The 18,924-nt window shown below is 39.6% G+C and overlaps 1 protein-coding gene across 1 annotated transcript in view; it reads right to left on the reverse strand.

The window, feature by feature from the left end:
• Positions 1-18,924, reverse strand: part of CAP2 (cyclase associated actin cytoskeleton regulatory protein 2) — a 138,212-nt gene that overhangs the window by 91,759 nt on the left and 27,529 nt on the right. The window contains exon 3 of the mRNA XM_055323414.1: positions 18,138-18,238. Coding sequence (XP_055179389.1) covers positions 18,138-18,238 — 101 coding nt within the window. The remainder of the gene's footprint in view (positions 1-18,137; positions 18,239-18,924) is intronic.

Here is an 18,924-nt window from a genome sequence, read left to right on the forward strand (position 1 = left end):
GCAATATACATTTAGAATTAATCCAGATCCACTTTCAAATAACATTATACCACTTCATGGGAGCAGAACTACCTTAAAATGACAAAATAATCTTATTTTTTTTGACAAAATAATCTTAATCTCTTCATCTTGTCCTGAGTATCATTGCTGTCATTCAGTGATATTTCACACACACACACACACACACACACACATATATATGCATACATGTGCATATATATGACATATACATAAGCATACATAATTCAATACACTATCTCTATTATTTTGAACAAATTGTTATCTGTTAGATCAAGAATATGAAAAACAGGGGATGCTTGGGTGGCTCAGCGGTTGGAAGCCTGCCTTCGGCTCAGGTCAGGATCTCAGGATCCGGGATCAAGTCCCGCATCAGGCTCCCTGCGAGGAGCCTGCTTCTCCCTCCATCTGTCTCTGCTCCTTTCTCTCAGTTTGTGTCTCTCATGAGTAAAAAAATAAATCTTAAAAAAAAAGAATATGAAAAATAAAAGTTTTTTATTTTACAACTCCATTTATTCCTTGTTTAATGTTCTTTATATAGATATAAGCTTCTGAGCTAATTATATTATATTCCTTTTTTCTAAAGAACTTGTTTTAACATATCCTGCAAGGCAAGTCTATTGGCAACAGGGTCCCTCAATTTTTGTTTAAGAAAGTACTTCTTCACTTTTAAAGGATAATTTTTTCAGGATACAAAATTCTAGGATGGTAGGTTTTTTTCTCTTAACACTTTTTCTTTTTTAAAAGATTTTATTTATTTATTCATTAGAGAGAGAGAGAGAGAGAGAGAGAGAGAGAGAGAGGCAGAGACACAGAGGGAGAAGTAGACTGCACGCAGGGAGCCTGATGTAGGACTTGATCCCGGGACTCCAGGATCACGCCCTGGGCCAAAGGCAGGTGTTCAACCACTGAGCCACCCAGGCATCCCTGTCTTAACACTTTAAATATTTCCCTCTTCCCACTTTAAATTTTCCCCACTCTCTTGTTGCTTGCATGATTTCTGAGTAGAGGTCAGATGTATCTCTTATCTCTGTTCCTCTATAGAAAATGTGTTTTCTTCTGGCTTCTTAACAGGATTATTTCATTATTTTTGATTTTCTATAATTTGAAAATGATACACTGGGGTGTGAGTTTTTTGGTATTTATCCTACATGGTATTCCTTAAGCTTCCTGGATCTGTGGTTTGGTTTCTGATATTAATTTGGGGAAATTCTCAGTTATCATTGTTTCAAATACTTCTATTACTTTCTCTTTAGTCTCCTTCTGGTATTCCCATTACACATATGTTACACCTTTTATAGTTGTCCCACAGTCCTTGGATATTCTATTCTGTTTTGCTTGGTCTTTTTTCTCTTTGTTTTTTGAAGATTACTCAATGTTGCGCACTATACTAATAAGGCCATCAAAGTCATTCTTTGCTTCTGTTACAGTGTTTTTTTTTTTTATCTTTAGAATTCTTGTTGATTCCTTCTTAGAATTTATGTCTCTCTGTTTAATGTCCATGTGGTTTTACATACTATTTTTTCCATTACTGCCCTTCACAAGTTAATCATAGTTATTTTAAATTCCTAATTTGGTAATTCTAACATCACTGCTATGGTTTGGTTCCAATGCTTGCTTTGTCTCTTCAAATTCTGTTTTTGCCTCTTGGTACCCCTTGTAATTTTTTTAAAAGGTTTTATTTATTTACATTTTTTTTTCTTTCAGATGGAGTTGATGTAGGGTATTCTTGGTCATCAAAATACTCATAGTCTGGGGATTTTGACATGGTAAATATTCATGGTGTGTAAAAAAAAGCATGATACATAACTGTACGATCTTACATTAAAATGCTTACTTGCATAGATACACACACGGGACCTAGAAGTCAAACTGTACACTGCTTGTGATTATGGATGACTTTGTTCTTTGCTTCTTGTGTTTTTCAGTTTCCTTTTATGCACACATTAACTTTTAAAAAATAAATTTTTAAAAAACCTAAAAAAAAAGATTTTATTTATTTATTCATGAGAGACACAAAGAGAGAGGCAGAGACATAGGCAGAGGGAGAAACAGGTTCCTCGAGTCCAATATAGGACTCAATCCCAGGACTCAGGATCATGCCCTGAGCCAAAAGCAGATTTTCAACCACTGAGCCACCCAGGTGTCCTGCCTTGTAATTTTTTGATAGCCAAATATAATGTACTCAGTGAAAGAAACTGCTGTAAATAGGACTTTAGTAATGTAGCGAGGAGGCAAGACAAGGAAGTGTACTTTAATCCTACAATTAAGTCTCTGTCTTTTAGTGAGCCTGTGCCTCTGGACTGTGAACTTCACAAGTGTCTCTATTTTTCCTTCCTCCTTAGATGTGACAAGGTGGCTCTGGTGAGCTGGACTTGGGTATTTGTCTTCCCCATGTGGAAGACTAGAGCCAGCTGGAGTTAAGGATTCTTCTTTCCTCGGTCAGTAGGGCTCTGATAATATCCTACCAGGTTATGCTTTGGTTACCTAGTTTCCACTGAGGACAGGCCTTGTTAAGAACAGAGTGCTCTGGCTAATTTCAAAGTGCTTACTCTCCCTCTCCCCTTGCCAGAAGTCTGAGGGGCCTTCTTTTCCATATTTACTGTGGGAACCTGGTTGAACTGCTATAGGTGTATCTCCCAATGTTGTGGGCAACCCCAACAACTGGTCCTCCTGGAGTTCTTAACTCTTAGAGTTGTCTGCATTGAGCTTGCAACAATCCATTGATTGCAATTCAGGTTATTTTCCTACCCAAGCACTGGTTCCCATGACAGTTTCACTCCTTAGTCTTTGCTCCAATAAGCTAGAACTCTGTGTATCACCTGTTTTTCTGATCCTGGGGACAGCAGTTTGCCCTGTGTCCTCCCTTCTCTTATAAATCCAAAAAGAGCTGCTGGTCTTTTAATATGTTCAGCTTTTTTACTTGTTGTTAGGATGGTGGAGTGACTTCTAAGCTCCTTACACATGGAACCAGAAACTAGAAGTCCTTCTTCCACTTTTTTTTAAGCAAGAAAAAGTTTATTCTGTTTAAATTTTCAAACCTCTTTGAACTTCCATCCCATCTTCATCTTCTTGGTGACACAGCATTTCCTTATCACCTGCTTTTTGAAATATTTACATGGGACTGTGGATAAGGTGTGTGTGGGAGTTATGAACACAGAGGTATTACAAACACCTACATGGGAAGGGTTTGGGGGCAGTTACCTGGTGGGAAGTGAGGTAGAACAATGATGATGGAGGTCACAAAGATATTATGATAAAAATTCTATTTTTACTTGGATTGTTTCTGTGTGTTAAAACACCAAAGTTTTCTAAAGATGATTTATCCTCATTATATGAGATTTTATTCTTTATGCTTATTATTGTTATTTTTATCATATTTACCTTGGGGTGCTTGGAGGTGCTTATGGAGATTATTGAGACAGGGGACTAAAGCAACACTCAAACCACTCCTTTGTGTTGTCACAACCAAGAATAAAACATACAAGGATGGGATGTTTCTTTACTATGACTTCTTTAATTCCCATGGACCTTTGGCTATTCTGCATGATAAGCTTGGGGAACAGCCTTGTCTCTTCCCAATGTGCTATTAGGAAAAGGCATCAAGCAAGCCAGTTATCAGTAATAAGGAAACATGTACATCCATGTATGTTAAACCCTGTTCTGAGAGCAAATCTGTTTGGCCAATAATGTAGTCTAAAGCTAAAAGTAAAGAATTGAGAAATTAGATTGACTATTTGTTGTTGAACTTCAAATTGCCACAGTGACACAGAGGAAGGGCCAAACTTTGCTTGGACTATGATTGGCCCCAACATTTCAGTCAACATGCTAATGTCTCACTAGGACTACCTGTGCCATGTCAGTGCGTGGCATGTGGCATTTGTCCCTATACATATGGCTGGCACAGATTACAGTGTTGATTCTAACTTACCAAGGAGAAAACAGGGCTTTGAACAAAATCTTTATGAAATAAATGTGCCATGATACTGATGGCAGTTATCTTTGAGTAGTGGATTTATGAATGGTTTTTGTTCTCTTCTTCGTATATTTGTTGTCAATTTTTTCTTCATCAAACATTAAATTTTATTATCAGGAAAAATACGCAGAAGATATAACTGAGTAAAACAGAAATTTATTATTGAATTTCACAACCAAAATGTATTTTCTGAGTACCTACGAGGTACCCGGCTGCTATCAAGTTTAAATCAGGGAAACAGGTCATGAATGCAGAGAATGGTTAATGAATGTGAGTGGTGTTAAGGTGCTCATTGTACAGAACAGACAACAAACATCCCCATAGTTGAAAGAAATGAATTGTTGATATCACCACCTCATGACTCAAAAAAGGTAAGCTTGACAACATTTGGTTAGCTTGACAAAACACATGAAGCTTTCTCATTAAAAGGGAATGTATTCCTTTTTGAAGCAAAGACTGCCTTTTCTCTAGAACCCAAGGAGCACCCTGCTTCAAACCCACTCACCTCTAGCTGTCATTCCTCTTAACGTGGCTCTCTGGTCTTTCCAGACAACAGAGTTCCCTAACACCGACGACTCAGCCACAGCCGCCTTTTTCAAGTATCCAGTGGGCACGTAATAAAATGGAGTCTAAATTTACAGTCTGACTAGGGGAAGGAAGCAGTAATGTCACACTCCACTTACTTAAAAATATGTTGGCAATGCTCCGTTAAGTCATAAAGACAAGTTAATTTAAAGACTGGCCTGCTCACATACCAAACAAGTTCAGTCAATTTCAGACTCTGCCTTTGTCAAAGTATATATCAAAAGGGCAATAATTTTATATTAGATAATTATTATAAATGAGTATTTTTCCTGCCCTTATAGTTGACTAATTTTTTCCCCCCAATAATTCCACTTTCATTGGCAGAGAAAGGAGGCATGCTTATTGAATAGAGCTAAATAGTTCTGCAGTCTGGAAAGCAAAGATGAGTACGTAGATTAAGAACGTCAATGTTAGACTACCAAGCACAGTTTATAAAAAAAGTAATCATTCAGGTACTGATAATAAAAGAGGTTTATTCTTCATTAATAGGATTGTTGTCTTGGCAACTTCCAACTCACAGAAGTATTTACATCAACCACTGTGCACAGTTCTGATGCTAGGGAACAGCTCCAACGTGTCCCTTCTTCATCCATGCCCAAAATCTTTTATTATATGGCTCAGCTGCATTAGTGGTCTCAGTTAAAAATGACTCAACACTCAACCAACCCCATCCAGTCCCAAAGAGAGAATTTAAATAAATTCCTTGGCACGTCAAGTAAATAAAAGAACTGATGGGTGGAATTCTTTCGCTAAAAAGATTATTTATATGAGGAAGAGTTGCTTTGTTTTTATCTCTCTGCACATCCAGCAGAGGGCAAAGCATTTTTCAAAAGAACCAATATCATGAATATTAACGTGCATTCAAATCACGCATTCTTGACCTAAAATTCTTATTTTCCGAGTTCGTAATTATCACCAAATTGCTTAAAGCACTTTAAGACACTGTGAGTGTGGGGATCCCTGGGTGGCTCAGAGGTTTAGTGCCTGCCTTAGGCCCAGGGCATGATCCTGGAGTCCCGGGATCGAGTCCCACGTCAGGCTCCCTGCATGGAGCCTGCTTCTCCCTCTGCCTGTATGTCTGCCTCTCTCTCTGCTCTCTCTCTGTCTCTCTCTCATGAATAAATAAAATCTTTTTAAAAATTTTTAAAAAAAGACACTGTGAGTGTATGAATCAGTACTATGTCAGGGCTGGGGCTGGGGAAGGCAGGGTAGGAGGAACAGGAAGCATTAGGTAGGGCTTGCCATTGACCTAGCACTTCCAATTGTGGGAACTTTTTTTTTTTTCAGAAAATAATTGTACAATAATAAAATGATGTTTGTACAAGGATATCCACAAAATTTTGTTTCTAATAGGGGAAAGGTTGAAAAAAAGTTAAATGTTACTACTTCTTTAAATGATTATAAATGACACCAGATGCCTGACCTTGCAGGGACAGGATCAGGGTGACGCTGGCAAAGGGTGCAAGCATGCTCCCTCTCTGGGTCACACCCGAGGGCCTGACCTGTGTCACCTTAATCCAGGCCCTGCTTCTTGTATGTACATTATTTCACCGAGATACAATCTTGATTGCTTAAATCAATTATAGTGTAGCCATACAATGAAATACTACACAATCCTTAAAAATAATAACGCAGACCCGAACTTACTGACATCGAAAGAGGTCCAGAACATGTGGTCTAAATTAAGCAGTTTACAAAAATAGAATGTGCAGAAGACTTTGCAAAATCTCTGATATAAAAACAATCATGGTAGTTTAAAAAAAAAAAACAAGAAAAACTCTTCTAAATAATCCACTGTTGCAGTTTATATTAAAAAAGGCCAAAGATTTGAAAGGAAAACATTGAGTATTTCTCAAGGCCTGGGAACAGGGGGAAAAAGAAAGCACCATTGTATGTTTAAATCAATTTGCTTTTCTGACAGGTACGAATATTGTTCCAAGTTTACATTCTGCACAAAACCTTCTGAATTAACTTGATTTTCAAATCCAATCATTGTGTAGCTAAAAAATACTTGGCAATTGGCCCTTCTCAAAACTTTATAAATTGTTTTTCTAACACTTAAGGAATCTAATGCATTTTATCAACTTGTTTAAACCAAATCTTTTGTCTTGGTAAGCCACAACTGCCTCATGATTAATGAACCTTGGGTCTATACAAGTAAAGGACACTTGGTTGCTTTAAGATTACTCCAAAATTTAAAGACAACAAGGTTCTCCTTATTCTAGAATGTAGTGTGACACTAAGCATTGTTCTCTCACTTGTGTTATGTAAGCCAAGTTATTTAACTTCGATGCATGCATATATGCTTTGTGTCTCCAAGTTGGTGATATGCTTTTGAAGACGAGGCCAGTGGGCACCCACATAAAAGGGTCTTATTACAACAGAAGCTCAGTAATTACTGCTTAATAATGAATGACTTAAATTATTGGAAAGTGAGGTGGTGTAGCGTAGAGATGGTGAACTTTAGGCCTTCAGTTAGGGCTGAGAGAGAATCCAACTCTATCCTTTACTAAATTCATGGCCATAAGCAAGTTACCCATTTTTTCTGAGGTTGGCTTTTTTATCTCAAATGTTGTCCATCTTAGAGGGTTCTCCTAATGTTTGTCAGGAGCTGTGCAAAGTGCCTCACACATAGCAGGTTCTCAACAAATGCTAGTTCTCTTTTCCCTTCTTTACAATTGCCTCTCTTGCTAATATGGAAAGTGAAAATAAGGCAGGGAAATAAGATTGATTTCTAGCAACTACAAAATTTAGCGAAGAACCAGGTTTTGTTCATTCATCAACTATATCTAGCCAACATGAGTCCATCTAAACTGAGCTCTCACTATGAACACTCAACCTATGAAAGGTCTTCGATTCACACCTGTTCCTCAACTCCTCTCGGACTCCCAGGGACCCTGGTTCCTTATCACAAGGGTGCCCTGCAGCCAGGCCTGCTTTTTCTATAGGTGGCGCCACCTGGTGCCTGAATTTTCTCTTCATTTCTCTTTTGCTGCTCAGGGAACTCCCTTTCAAGGCAAAACCTTGATTCCAAGACTTTTTCTTCTACTATCAAATATTCCTTTTCCCCTCTTTTGATGAAAACAGTAACATGACATAAGAAGTTCAAAAGACATGAATGTTTACGAAGTAAAAGTTTTCAGTAAGTTCACATCCCCCACCTTCAATGACCATTGTCAGCAATTCAATGAATATCCTTTCAGACTTTATTTTTAATAAGGCAAATCTTTCTTTTCTTTATTTCTTTCTTTCTTTTCTTTCTTTCTTTCTTTTTCTTTCTCTTTCTTTCAGATTTTATTTATTCATTTGTGTGTGTGTGTGTGTGTGTGTGTGTGTGTGAGAGAGAGAGAGAGAGAGAGAGGCAGAGACATAGGCAGAGGGAGAAGCAGGCTCTCTGCAAGGAGCCAGATGTGGGACTCAATTCCAGTACCCCAGGATCACGACCGGAGCCAAAGGCAGATGCTCAACCGCAGAGCCACTGAGGCGTCCCAAGGCAAATCTTTCTTAAGTGTATATGCCACCTCTTTACTCTCCCCTCAATTTCTGCTCAGTTATCCTCAGAAAATTTCTTTTCCTGCCTTTGGAATTACTACCTATTTTGCACTTAATGTTACCATTTTCCCGCTTCATTTAACTAAAAGCACAGTGGAAGAATTTTTTTCTAGCATTTTTGCATTACATAAGTATCACTCAAAAAACATTTGGTTAAAGGTTTTTCTTTTTAATTTCTGTCACAGACTTGTGTCTCTCAGGAATAAATAAATAAAATTTTAAAAAATTAAAAATAGACATACTACATGATCCAACAATTCTGCCACTGGGTATTTACCCAAAGGAAAAAAAAACACTAATTCAAAAAGATATATGCACCCCTATGTTTATTGCAGCATTTGCAATAAATAGCCAAGATACAGAAGCAACCTGTGTCCATCCGTAGAAAGGATAAAGAAGGTACACACACAGAGGAATATTATATAGCCATAAAAAAGGATGAGATCTTGCCTTTGGTGACACGGATGGACCTAGAAGATATTATGTCAAGTGAAATAAGTCAGACTGAGAAAGATGAATATTGTATGAGTTCACTCACCTGTGGAACCCCAAAGCAAAACAAATGAATAAACAAACAAACAAACAAAAAATGCAAAGAGGACCTATAAATACAGAGGACAAACTGATGGTTGCCAGAAGGGAGGACAGTGAAAGGATGAGTGCAGAAGAGTGAGAGATAGAGGCTTCCAGTTATGGAATGAAAAAGTCACAGGAATAAAAAGCACAGCATAGGGAACATAGTCATTGATATTATAATGTATCAGGACAGACGGGAGCTACACCTGTAGTGAGCATAGCATAACGAATAGAGACGCTGAATCACTATGCTATACACCTAAAACTAACGTAATGTTGTGTGTCAACTATACTCAATAAATTTGAAAAGAATCTCATTTAGCTTTTTTTAACAAAAGATTTTATTTATTTTATTTATTTTTGAGAGAGAGAGAGAGATAGCATGGGATGAGGGGGTGTTCAGAGGAAGAAGGAGACTACTCGCCGAACAGGGGGCCCAACACGGGGCTTGATCCTGAGTCCAGGATCATCACCTGAGCAGAAAGCAGATACCCAACAGACTGAGCCACCCATGTGCCCCTCATTTAGCTTTTCTTAATGAGAATGAAAGGAATGAGGGAGGTACTAGATAAATTGTCAGGTCTATGAGAAATTCAAGATGTGAGCATGTGTGTGTGAGATAAACAAAAATTGACAGTCTATGTTTCTCCATATTTCACTTGCTAATTCATGACTTTAAACTTGGCCTTGATATTTTTTTAACTGTTAGTTCAGGATATTGTTTGATCTCAACTTTCAGCCATGGTATGTTCATTCATCCACTGGTTCAATAATTCATTAATGATTTGATTCATTCACTCAGGCATTCATTTTCATTCATTCATTTAGCAAGTATTGATTAGCCACTCACTCTGGGCACAGTGCTAGATACTGACAGGGTCAGAGGAAAGCAATATACTTCTAGAACTTTATAATAAACCCCAGTACCAACAGGTGAGGCCCCAACTATCAGTAAACCATACTTCCTTTTCTGTATATTAATCAGTTTTAACAAAATTGACTAACTGAAAGTCAAGTATCAATGTTCCAAGTGCCTTAGGAAAGTGTTTTCCCTGGAGGGCCTGGCTGGCTCAGTCAGTGGAACATGTGACTCTTGATCTCAGGGTTGTGAGTTTGAGCCCACATTGGGTATAGAGATTACTTAAAAATAAAATCTTTAAAAAAAAAAAAAGAAAAAGGGGATGCCTGGGTCATCACGCCCACATCAGGCATCCCACAGGGAGCCTGCTTCTTCCCCTGCCTATGTCTCTGCCTCTCTCTCTGTGTCTCTCATGAATAAATAAAATCTTAAGAAAAAAAGAAAAAAAAGAGAAGTATTTTCTGAAAGGGAAAGGATTTCTATTGCAAACACATCTGAGTGATAAATGATTATTTTTTTGAAGAATAATGGAAATATTGTATTAGTTTCAGGTGTACCACATAGTGATTTGATATCTATATACATTATGAAATGGTCACAGCAATAAATTAGTTACTATCTATCACCTTATAGAGTTATGGCAATGTTACTAACTGTATGCCCTATGTTCTATATTACAATCACATGTTTTATTTATTTTCTAACTGGAAGCTCGTACCTCTTAATCCCCTTCACCCATTTTGCCCATCCCCCCATGTGCCTCTCCTCTAGCAGCCACCAGTTTGTTGTCTGCATTTATGAGTTTGTTTCTTTTCCGTTTGGTTCCTTCATATGGGAAGATTTTATTCTTTTTTTTTTTATGGCTGAGTGTGTGTGTGCGTCTATATATATATATATATATGCACATATATATAATGAATTATGTTATTTTTTCTTTTTTTTTAATTTTTATTTATTTATGACAGTCACACAGATAGAGAGAGAGAGGCAGAGACACAGGCAGAGGGAGAAGCAGGCTCCATGCACCGGGAGCCCGATGTGGGATTCGATCCCGGGTCTCCAGGATCGCGCCCTGGGCCAAAGGCAGGCGCTAAACCGCTGCGCCACCCAGGGATCCCATGAATTATGTTATTATGCATGTTCTTTAATGAACAATAAATTAATATTTCATTGAGTACCCTGTTTTATTTTTTTTCTTTTAAAGATTTTATTTATTTATTCATGAGAGGCACAGAGAGAGAGAGAGGCAGAGACACAGGCAGAGGGAGAAGCAGGCTCCATGCAGTGAGCCTGATGTGGGACTTGATCCCGGGACTCCAGGCTCATGCCCTGAGCCAAAGGCAGATGCTTAACTGCTGAGCCACCCAGGGATCCCCGAGTACTCTTTTCTTTTACGACACTAAAACATCTTACATTTGATATATTAAGAAGAGTTGGCTTGTAACGTGTTATAAAATGTATAAACTCTCATATTTTGAAACTCACAGTGGTAAACCACAACCTAGATACTAAATATACTAATAAATATATGAAATAAATAATCTAAATACTACTACTAAAAAGGAGAAAGCCTATTTTGTATTTGCCTTCCACACGCCAACAAATCTGCAAACGTATTTCCTGCAATCTGAGGGGGGTCTTGGGCCTGACATCCAATATATTTGCCTGGGACTGTTTTTTCTTGTATGTAGCTGATCCAGCATGATAAGGAACTCCTAGGCACAGAGTGGATATGCACATGTGTGTATGTGTGTGTGCGTGTGTCTTGTGGGGACAGGTGCATGGAGAGAAATAACAAGATAATCTAAACGCAATCAGGTCATTACTTTTAGACAAAGTATTAATTTTCAGATGCTGAAGCAGCCTCTGGGCAGACAATTAAGTTATCCTGAAGTCTAGAGAGAAAACAAACAAATGTTTCCCATATTGGCGTAGTTTTAGGAAGAAGGAAGGATGGGGGGAAAGAAAGCTGAGGACAAGACATGTATTTTGTAGCACGAGGGAGCCTGATTAAATTTCGACAGAAGGGAGGGTACTGCCAAGGACAAATACGGCTGGAGAGAAGTTGCTGGTTGCCCTCGGGAACTCCTGACGTGGCCTGAGCTGTAGGTTCTTGCTGTGCTGCTATACAGAGTAGTGCCATTGGTGTGAGACTCAATAATCTCTGTTCCCAGGTGTAGGCCAAGAGGTGCCAGCTGGTGGGGGACATGGCTGCCCCCAGCCACAGCAGGCCTGGGCATGCTCAGAATGCATCCTTGCTCATGGTGCTGTTCCCACTAGCGACCCCAGAACAGAAAGGGATAAGGGGTTGGGGAAATTGGGGAGGGGCCTGGGTGGCTCAGTGGTTGAGCATCTGCCTCCGGCTCAGGGCATGATCCCAGGATCGAGTTCCACATGGGGCTCCCTGCAGGGACCCTGCTTCTCCCTCGGCCTGTGTCTCTGCCTCTCTCTCTGTGTGTCTCTCATGAATAGACAACAAATCTTAAAAAAAAAAAAAAAAGCGGTCACAGGGATGTCCCACTAGGGCTAGCGGCCTAGCAGGAATGGGCTGTGTGTCAGAGCATGTGCTGGCTCACAAAATATGTGTCCAATGCTGAGAATAAAAATTCTTCACGTTCTTGGGAAGAAACGATGACAGAGACTGGTGATTTATCTGTGACCTTCCAGTGAGCGAGGCCAGGCACAGTGAGCGAGGACCAGGAACCAGGCTGAGACCAGGCTGGTGAGATGGGACAGAAGCCAAGACCCTCCAAGGACACGGGGCATCTGTCCTGGAGGCCACCATCCTCCCCATCGCCTCACTCAGCACTGCTCTGAGGAGACATCTAGAGCACATGAGCGGAGGTGATGTGCTTCCCTCTCCTCAGCCCTCATCTGAGCCAGCTGTCCTCCTGACCTTTTCCCTCACTTGGAAATCGGGTAGGGGACATGGGAGCCTCTGAGGTTTACAGAGTGGGGGAGGGATCCTCACTAAGGATCCAGCTCCCCACAAGGGTGATGGGGACACAGCTGCCCAGAGAGTCAAAGGGAGGCGTCTCCCCACCCAAAGGATCACAACTGGAGAGACCAGACTCCTTGCTTACGAAGTCATGGTTCGTGACTCCACCTATCACTGATGTCCTCTCGTCTGTGTGTTTGGGGGGGGGGGATGTATATTAGAGGGTGATTTTAAGGTATCTCCTTCTCTAATAATTCTGACAATCATAATTGCCTAAGATAGTAAGAAAGAAAAGTCCCAGCTCAAAGTCTGTATGAAATCCAGGGGCAGAGTTCTTTCTACAAGTCATTTTTTGGGTCTCTGCCATTTGGAGAATGTGAAAGGCATACAGATCCTTTGGGCTTGAAACTGCCAAAGTACTCTATGTCTAGTTACAGTAAAAATAAATGTGTCAAATAAAGCAATTATCAGTAAACTAAAAGTTAATGGGAGAAACAGCTTGGCTGAAGGTGAGCTGGAGAATGAGAGAGATCTGTGTCGAATGGGCTGTTTGTTGAGTCAACCCCCAACCTGCGCTTCTGATGATTTTTTGTTTGTTTGCTTTTTTGGTGAGGGCAGGAGGGTTCTTATATAAACCCAGGTTATAAAGCATCCAAGATGCAATTTTTTTTTTTTTTGAGTAGGCTCTATACCCAGCATGGAGCCCAATGCGAGTCTTGAACTCAGACCCTCAAATCAAGACCAGAGCTGAGGTCAAGACACAAATTGTTTAATCAATTAAGTCACCTAGGTAACCCAAAATGGCCACTTTAAAAAAATATTTTATTTATTTGAGAGAGAGCACAAACAGGGGAAGGGGCAGAGGGAGAGGGGAGAAGCTGACTCCTCACTCAGGAGGGAGCCTGATGCAGGGCTTGATCCCAGGACCCCAGGATCATGACCTGACCTAAACGCAGGTGCTTAACTGACTGAGCCACCCAGGTGCCTCTAAAATGGTCACTTTTAAAATGAGTACAAATTACGCAAAAATGTTTTCTAAAACCGAAGGAAGATCAGGATACAATTAGTAAAATAAATATGTACACATTTGTGTTATTTATTCCAGAGATAGAATTTATTATTACAGAGAAAAGATTCATAGAAAGGAATAAGTGAGAACCCATGAGAGCAAGAAGGATAGACTCACAGAGGCCTCAAGGTCTCTCTAAATGAAGGAGTCTGGCTGTCTTCTATATCATAGTAAAGCAAGATGGTATTTTATCTTTAGTGTCTTATGCATCCTTTTTCTGACATGTGTCCTTCTGCTTGTTTTGGATGTTGAGATGATTGAAGTACTTTGCCTGGCATGGCTCAAGATGCGTTTATCATGGGGATGATGCCCCATGGCAAGCTCTGTTTGGAAACCGAATAGCCCCTCCCTCAGGCTCTAATGCTAACGCGACAGGTGATCATTCCAACTGGCAGGGAGAAAGGGAGGGGCCTTGGGAGGGAGGTCATCCAGCCTCATTACTGAGTAGGGTAAGAGCCTAGCTCAAGGTTATGCTGTAAAAGGTTGAGCCAGCTCTAAGATCCAAATACAAACTGCTAGTCCTAGTCAGCCACTCTGAACTCGTTACTCAGCCAGCATGGCATAAAATGAACAAAAAACATTTTGGAGATGATTTAAATAAATGACCCAAGACTAGAAACATCTAGAGTAGTGACTGTGACCCACGAGTGTAGCTATCATAATTGCCTAAAAATGTTCACCCTTCGTGAAGGCAGGGAAGTCAAGGTCCTAACACTGCAATGTGAGTTAATCATGCTATGCTTAAGTGTGTTACACTTCTTAATTGCATTTTATTGCCTTTTTGTTCAAATTATGGTTCTCTCATTTTTATGAAACGATGAATAAAAGAGTGTTTCTTTCTTATCCATTTTAATCAAGGACAGAAAATAAATGTTCCAGACTTCTAGAGACATTTTTAAAATGTAAATTCCATAAGTCTCCAAAAAGGGTTTGCATTAAGAGGCACTATAGGATTTGGGGCTGTTTCGTGATTGTCAAATCATTTAAAACTAGCCCGAGGTTGGTTCCATAGACCATGAATAACAACAGGACAGCTTTGTAAGAAACAATCACATTAGTCCAGTTAAGGATAAATGATGTCTGACCAAGGGCTCAGTATTACGTACATCCAGCTTCTGGAGGACCCTTGCCTTTGACATTCAAGACTACATTTAATCTAAACCTCTATTATAAAATTATGCACTGTCGATTCTTTTTAAAAGGGGATGCAAGCTGCATCACTGTTCCAGGGTTGAAGAGTAGTTTCAATAAGCCCTTTGGTTTATGTTGCATCCAAGAAGGCTTTACAAGATCTAATCTCTTCTAAACCTGTTATGCTCTTTGGTTCAGCAGAGCTTCCTAATTGTAGCTATTAGTTCTCCTTTTTTGTGGTCTGTTCTGTCAATAGACTATTGAGTGATCAGTAAATTAAGCCCAGCCAGCAGCCAACACATCGAAGCAGACGTTAAATCATTGCTTGGCTAACCTTATTCATTAGTAGTATCTGTGAAATAGCTTTTAAACACAGGGCTAGGATTTAACATGATGCACATTTGTGTCATTCTCAAATTTCCATACTGTACAATCAGGTATGTGAGGGTTTTTTTTTTTTTTCCAGGCAACAGGTGTGTTCTTGGAACAAAGTTCAACCCCCACTTCTGGCTTATGTGAGAGGCAGCAGCTGCAAGCTTAATGTCAATGACACATGGTTCTATAAGAGAGAAAAAAATAAACCACTTGCAAGTCATGGGCAGATGGACAATAGCTGCCCTGTACTCCCTTTGTGGTATAGAATCAGAGTCTAAACTTTTGGATGACAAATTTTTCTCTCTTCTCTTCTTCTCTTCTCTTCTCTTCTTCTCTCTCTTCTCCTCCTCCACTTCTTTTTCTTCTCTTCCTCCTCCTCTCTTTCCTTCTTTTTCTCCTTATCTTCGTTCTTTCATTTTTAAAAAACTTACTAGTGAAAAACATAAATTTCTTTAAGCATTATGCATCCATTATGAGAAAAGTCCTTCAACTGAGTCATACTGTTTTCAGGCTGATGAGTGGAGAGAAGAAAAAACTTGATATAAATGAAGCTACACTTTATAACTCACTTTGTTCTGAAAAGAATTGAAAGGAACTGTTTACTATGGAATCTGAAGAGACTTACTTAGTATGCAAACTCTACCTGTTTTTTTAATGCAAAATTAAATATATCTATTTATAGGCCTCCTGATTCTCTAGTAAAATGCTTCTATACATAGTTTCATGAGCTATTACTGATGAGAGTTATAATGTACTTTGTACCTTGGAAGCACCAAGTCAATGTTAATTGATAGTTACAATAATGAGGGGCCATGCGTGGTGCAGTTGGTTAAGTGGCCGACTCTTGATTTTGGCTCAGGTTATGATCTCAGGGTCATGAGATCGAGCCCCACATCAGGCTCCATGCTCAGTGCAGAGCCTGTTTGGGATTCTCCATCACTCTCTGTCCCTCCTGCTCCTGCTCTCTTTCTCTCTCTCTCTCAAATAAACAAATTAATTAATTAAAATCTTAAACAGATAGTAACAATAATGATCCAATAATTATTATTATAGTACTCAAGACAGTAAATGTTTGTCAATCACTCAAGAATCTCTCTAGTGGGGATCCCTGGGTGGCGCAGCGGTTTAGCGCCTGCCTTTGGCCCAGGGCGCGATCCTGGAGACCCAGGATCGAATCCCACGTCGGGCTCCTGGTGCATGGAGCCTGCTTCTCCATCTGCCTGTGTCTCTGCCTCTCTCTCTCTCTCTGTCTCTCTGTGACTATCGTAAATAAATTTAAAAAAAAAAGAATCTCTCTAGTGTTTTGGCAGTAATAATCCATTTTATGTGTTAGTGTTCAGGTACCATCATGCCTCAGAACAGAAGAAGCTCAGCCACTATCTTAATGCGTACAAGGTTTCTTGTGAACAAACTCATGAAAGCTCAAGAGCAGGCCAGAGTAATTACTGAGATCCATAACACATTTGAAGTGAACATGTCTTATAACACAGACTTTTCTAGAACTTGTGTATATCAGAGCTTCCTTCTTTTGCCAATGGGCATTTCAATAGGTATATTTAATAAAAATGGAGGTCATGAGGAGAACCTTTGCTTTTCTTAGATGTGGTGAACAAATGCATTGCAAATGTGATGAGATGAGCACTATTAATTACACTAATTCCATTACTCCTGGAAACTCTGCTATAACCTGAGTCACCAAATCACCTGGAAGACTGCTGTTGGGTGTTGCATGTAATGTCTAACTGGGGGTCAAGTAGAGAGTCCCTTTTTATGTTGGTTTTTTTTTTACCGCAAACCACAGCTTTATTCAAGAATCAGGTTTTCTGGGCAGCCCCGGTGGCGCAGCGGTTTAGTGCCGCCTGCAGCTCAGGGCGTGATCCTGGAGACCCTGGATTGAGTCCCATGTCAGGCTCTCTGTATGGTGCCTGCTTCTCCCTCTGCCTGTGTCTCTGCCTCTCTCTCTCTCTGTCTCTATGAATAAATAAATAAAATCTTTAAAAAAAAAAGAATCAGGTTTTCTGTGAATGTACACTGAAAATGGTTGTGCCATTGCTGAGAAATCCATAAGCAGATGGATTTGGAATTTAATCCTCTGTGAAAAACAAAGGCAAATAAAAAATAAGAACCTGATGATAAATTTCTTTTAGGTTTTAATTGGTTTTGTTATTACATTGGATTTTCACTAAATGTATACAAATAATGACTACTCTCAAAGATGATGCTAAACATTTGCAAATGTATTAAAAATGTCTAATACTGGGAGGCTGGCCTAGTTCTCATTAAAGGTCTTTACTAGTCCAAAGATTATCAGATTATTGGCTTTGCTTTTCCTCAGGCTGCACTTTTTCATTGTGGTAAAACACACATAACACAATTTAACATCGTAACCATTTTTAAATGCATAGCTCAGTAGCATTAAGCATATTCACATTATTGTGCAACAGATCTCAAGAACCTTTTCTGGAGTTCAGTTTCCATTGCAAAACTAAAACTCTGTACCCATTAAACAAGTTCCCACCCCTCCTTCCCTCCAACTCCGAGGAGCCACCATTCTATTTTCTGCACCTATGAGTTTGACTACTCCAGATACCTCATATATATGAGATCATAGATACCTCTACGTAAGTGGAATCATATGGTATTTGTCCTTTGGTGACTGGCCTATTTCACTCAGCAAAATATCCTCAGGGGATACTGACATGGTAGCATGGATCAGGATTTCCTTCCTTTTTAAGGGTGAATAATATTCCCTTGTACATATACATCTCATTGTTTTTACTCATTCATCTAGTCAACACATTTGCTTCTACCTCTTGGCTATTGTGAATAATACTGCTGTAAACATGGGTGTACAAATACTTCTTCAAGATCCTGCTTTCAGTTCTTTGGGTATATGCTCAGAAGTGGGATTGCTGGAATTCCATACTAGCTGCACCATTTTATATTCCCACCAGAATGCACAAGGGTGCCAATCTCCCCATATCATCACCTACCCTTGTCATTTTGGGTTTTTTAGTAGTAGTCATGTCCACGGAGAATAAGAGGGGAGAGTACTCACGTGAGTCTCCACATCGCCAGCAAGGATCCTACTCTTCTTTAAAAACTCTGCCACCATGCTGTTCATCAGCTTATCAAAGGCTTCCACGGAGGGTGCCACACCTTTGGAAGAAGCACAGTTTGTCAGTGTCCTGGAGTTTAATGAAAAGCTGGTATTTCTTTGCCATAGGAACTATGGAAGCTTAATATCATTCACGCTGTTCTCATTCTTTTTACCAGGGCATTCATTCACTCAGACAGTATTTATGAAACACTTCTCAAAGGCTCAAGAAAACAATGCTTTGCTATTTTTCATCCGAGTAAGCACTTTCACCTACATATTAATTTATTTCTCCCCCAAACTCATGAGGTAAGTAGCATCAGTTTTACTGATGAAGAAATAGAGATGCAGAGCACATGACTTGACCAAAGCCATAGGTCAAATAAGAGGCAGATTTAAGAACTGACAAGCCTTATTGATCCAAAGCTGGTGTACTTTCTACTACACTGACCTGCCCAGGTGCTATACAACCTTGTAAACAGTTACTAAGATTACCTAGGACAATTAAAAGGCAATAATAAACTCTGGGCAAGTAGGAAAAGAACACAGGTACCACACATTCTGTTCTGCCCTATCCTCAGTTCCCGGAGGAAGGAAGGGGAGTTGGGAGGCATGAAAAGGACTGTTGAGCTAACTCACATTAAGTTTTGATCTGGCAACTTACTGTCAAAACCCAAGTGACATCAGCCCAATCTGGCATGCTCTGCCTCTCTTTTCCTGCCTTAAACAAACAAATAAACTGTCTCAG

Source organism: Nyctereutes procyonoides, unplaced genomic scaffold (assembly GCF_905146905.1).
Source record: "Nyctereutes procyonoides isolate TBG_1078 unplaced genomic scaffold, NYPRO_anot_genome, whole genome shotgun sequence".
NCBI classification, from domain to species: Eukaryota; Metazoa; Chordata; class Mammalia; order Carnivora; family Canidae; genus Nyctereutes; species Nyctereutes procyonoides.